At 31.5% G+C, this 4,239-nt stretch overlaps 2 protein-coding genes across 2 annotated transcripts; one reads left to right on the top strand and one right to left on the bottom strand.

Annotated features, from left to right (window-relative positions):
* Positions 1–83: 83 nt before the first annotated feature.
* Positions 84–1,103, bottom strand: LOC107843843 (zeatin O-glucosyltransferase; the record flags this gene model as incomplete). The annotated part of the gene is made up of 2 exons (XM_047403981.1): positions 686–1,103; positions 84–317 (listed from the first exon to the last, which is right to left on the bottom strand). Coding segments are annotated over exons 1-2 (652 nt in total), but the record flags the coding sequence as incomplete, so codon positions are not given.
* A 2,449-nt stretch (positions 1,104–3,552) lies between these two features.
* On the top strand, positions 3,553–4,199 carry LOC124892774 (zeatin O-glucosyltransferase-like; the record flags this gene model as incomplete). Its single annotated transcript, XM_047403980.1, has 1 exon — positions 3,553–4,199. A coding segment is annotated over exon 1 (647 nt), but the record flags the coding sequence as incomplete, so codon positions are not given.
* Positions 4,200–4,239: the final 40 nt, after the last annotated feature.

Here is a 4,239-nt window from a genome sequence, read left to right as displayed (position 1 = left end):
GATACATTCATGCGGTTTTATCTGATCTCTTCTATCGAACAATTTCACTGGATTTAATGGACCAATGGCCCATTGTTTATTACCAGCACTTTTCTCTTTTGCTAACAAATCAAGATATAATCCTTCAATTTCATAGCAAGAATTGTATAAATCACCAGAATTAATCATTTCCCTATACTTTGTCTGTACTATGTTAAATTCTAAAAATTCTTGTGTAAAGCAGCTTTCCATTGATGAAATTTTTTCAAGAAATTCATCTTCAGCATCAGCAGGTAATCTTCCAGCAGCATCACATATGAATGAGTAAATAGTAAAGCCTGAATTTTTTATATCAAAGGAAATAATTATTAGAAAATATTTGACATATCTTAAGTATTATGTGTCACGTCACATCTAACAAATTAGTTATATTATTAACTGAATAAGAATTATTAGAAAAAATCGATTACAAGTATGTTGTTAGTAACTTTGCATCTCAAAAAGCTAGAAGGATGTATAAAAGAGCAGCCCCATGCAAAATTCTCGCTATGTATGGAATCAAGAGAATAGCCAGATCAAAAAGATCGATTGTATATTAGGATATCAAAAAGTCAAATGAATACCTTTATATATATATATATATATATATATATATATGTATATTATTTTTGACTTTAAATCACTAATTTACATGAGACATGCTGACCTGAAATGCTACGAAAACTGTAACACTCAACATTTGGTATAGAAGGGGCATCTTGAAGAACCCATGCAATAAAAGAATCATAAATAACAATAACTCTTTTGTAATTTCTTGATAGTTCACGTAAAAGGGAAGTAATCGGGTGACGTAGATGACACGTGGCATGAAAAGAAGGCATCAAATGGGAAGGGAATTTGGTGATGGAATTTGGATTAGGTGGTGGAGTTTGGTAGTTCGGTATTTGGTATTCATGGAATTTAATGTTGGAAATGGAAAGTGGGTCCCACCCATGCACACGTGTCTTCGCCTGGCGGAGGTGGACGGTGTTTCCGGCAAAGTGGATAGGGAGGTGATAGGCGGAGATAAGGCGGGAGAGGTGGAGGAGTTGGTTTAAATGGCCTTGTGCTGGTAGTGGAACCATTACTATGGCAACCTCACTATTGTTAAGTTTGGCCATAGAAGAAATATTTTTTTTTGGAAGCAGAAAATCGCTTATATCGAGTTTTCCAATAGTAGCTTAGCTTAGTAACAACACTTTTTCTAGCGGCCGGCGTGATGCTGCTGGATACTTCTGATCAATAGAACACAAAGGGGTGGGGTGCAATTTCGTTGGTAAATTGTTATGTAAAATATTGTGAATTTATTGGTGTTAGATGTTTGGATGCTATTGACAAGTTGTATAGATGTTATGAGAATTTTCCTAGGAACATAACTTGATACAACTTATTTGTCCTAAGCCAAGCTAGGAATGTAAGGGGTTCTTTTCAACAAAATAAAAGATTCGTTTTTACGAATTAAATTTATATTAAATTATTTAATATGATAATAACTTATTTCAGATTCATTTTGATTGATTTCTTATTTCTTAATCTGATGGCAATAATAATAATGGAGGTTGTTTTAGAAAGATTCCTACACTCAATTAAATCGTCTCCTTACTTTCTTGACAAGATAGCGAGTCATAAAATTTTCAATTTTAGGTTCGTTGAATTCACACAACTTTTACAAATTGAATTTAAATAAATATCTCTATGCAACTTTCCTTTAATTGATTGTTAGGAGATTTTCCAATTTTCCACTTTATACTTAAATAGTAAATAAATATAAGATTTTCATAATTTTTTGTGTGTTCATTTTTTATATCTTGAATTTTCCTAGCAAAAATTTTAAAATATTCTTTAATTGATTGTCTTTTTCTCTTTTCTTTTCCCATTTGAGTCAAAATGGCCTGTTCAAACTTACCACCTCCGGCTCAAATTACCCGTTTCAAATTGAGATCGCACATTGATTAAAAAAAATAATTAATAACATGACTAATTTATTATAGTACCCCTATTAAATGATATTTATAATTTAATTTGAATAAAAAGTAATTAATGCAAAGGGTAAAACATGAAAAAAAAAAATTTATTTTGATTAATGAAAAAAGACAAGTAAAATAAAAAATTAAATTAGAAAATTTGGGACGAATAATTTAAGACGGTGGGAGTAATAAATACATGAAATTGTTTTTTCTATGCATATGAAGTATGATTGGGACAAACGTAAGTCATGACATAAGTTTACAACCTAGGAAAGATACAATTGACACTCTTGCAAGTTGCATAAGTCATTGAACCTTCTAACTTTATTGGAAGTTTCAATGCTTGTCACTTTAAAAATACTATTCCAATTGACTAAGTCTTTTAATTATATATGTTACTTTTCCACATCTAGTCTAGAATACGAGAAATAAAAAAAAGGATGCTTCAATTCAATATATGTAGTATTTTTAAATTTAAGTGAAGTTCATAGAAGGATTATTTAATTTCACTAAGAGAAAATTGTTGGAGAAAAGAAGAATAACCGATAAAAGATACGGTCATGATGGAATTTAGTAATGACCAACATATGAAGTGTGATGGAATAATTGAAATTTCTTAAACAGATCTTTCAGGTTCGAATTTTTTTAATTAAAAGTAAATTATTTAAAAATATCACCGCTTCATAAATAGATCCTGTAATATATAAATTTAATTAAATTTCAGTATAAATATATGAAACTAATTAAAAAGTCAAAAAAAATAGTTGTAGGAATCACGTTAGTTCAAAGTATTAAGTCATTTTCTTGGAGAAAATTTGGTTAGCTACACAATATTGACTTGACTTTGCAAAACGATATAATTCCTTTTTTCTCTTCCCATCAACATCAATTTTCCAATTGTATTATGCTATATATAGCTGTTATACCTAAATAAATAAAAAAAGTGACATTATTATTTCATCTTGACAGATTGAAAAAACTTTTAAAAAGATTATTCTAGATCTACCATATCACTCTATGTATTATTTTCCTTCTTTAAGGTTCGATATTGATGTAGAAATTTATTAAATATCACTTTATGTATTATTTTCCTTCTTTAATATTCGATATTGATGTAGAAATTTAATTAATTTAAATTTACATCAAGTAAGAATTATTTGATGATAGCGTTCTTTATCAATGACCTTTCTAAATCTAGAGCTTAAATTCCCCATCTATGGAAGGAATATTCCCAACAGTAGAGGAAAGGACGGTAGGTGATAACGCGTTCTGCTTCTTATTTTTATAATATTTTGGTGAAATGATAACTACTATCTCATTTTTAGTTAGAAATTTTTTGATTCCTAAATATGAAATTCTCTAATATTAGAATATACTTTAAACTTGATTTTACGATGCAAATTTAAACTTTATCGAATTTCCGTACGAGTACTGAACGCGTGAATATTTTTTTTTTGGTCAAATTGTAACGTACTACTCCACACCAATAAATACACCTCAATTGTAACCAACAATTTTATTTTCACCAACAAAAAAAATTATCTCTTCTATGGCCAAACTTAACAATATGGAGGTTGCCATAGTAATGGTTCCTCTACCAGCACAAGGCCATTTAAACCAACTCCTCCACCTCTCCCGCCTTATCGCCGCCTGTAACCACCCGATCCACTTCGCCAGCACCACCGCACACCTCCGTCAAGCGAAGACACGTGTGCATGGGTGGGATCCACTTTCCATTTCCAACCTTAATTTCCACGAACTAACAATCCCAGACTACCAAACTCCACCACCAAATCCAAATTCCAACACCAAATTCCCCTCCCAACTAATGCCTTCTTTCCATGCCACGTGTCATCTACGTCACCCGGTAACTTCCCTTTTACGTGAACTATCAAGAAACTACAAAAGGGTTATCGTTATTTACGATTCTTTAATTGCTTGGGTTCTTGAAGATACTCCTTCTATACAAAATGTCGAATGCTACAGCTTGCGTTGCATTTCAACTGTTTCCATTCGCCTCTGGCGCGACGATTCAATAACTCCAGAGTTTGCAGAATATGTAAAAATCCAGAAGGAGTTTCGCGAAAAGATCAATCGTGGCGATTTATTCAATTCTTGCTATGAAGTCGAAGGATTATATCTCGATTCTTTAGCAAAAGAGAAGAACGCAGGTGTTAAACAATGGGCTATTGGTCCATTAAATCCGATGAAATTGTTCGATAGAAGAGATCAGATAAAACCGCATGAATGTATC

Source organism: Capsicum annuum, unplaced genomic scaffold, assembly GCF_002878395.1.
Source record: "Capsicum annuum cultivar UCD-10X-F1 unplaced genomic scaffold, UCD10Xv1.1 ctg50490, whole genome shotgun sequence".
NCBI classification, from domain to species: Eukaryota; Viridiplantae; Streptophyta; class Magnoliopsida; order Solanales; family Solanaceae; genus Capsicum; species Capsicum annuum.
Note: the sequence above shows the minus strand (reverse complement) of the source record. Positions and strands in the feature narration are given on the sequence as shown.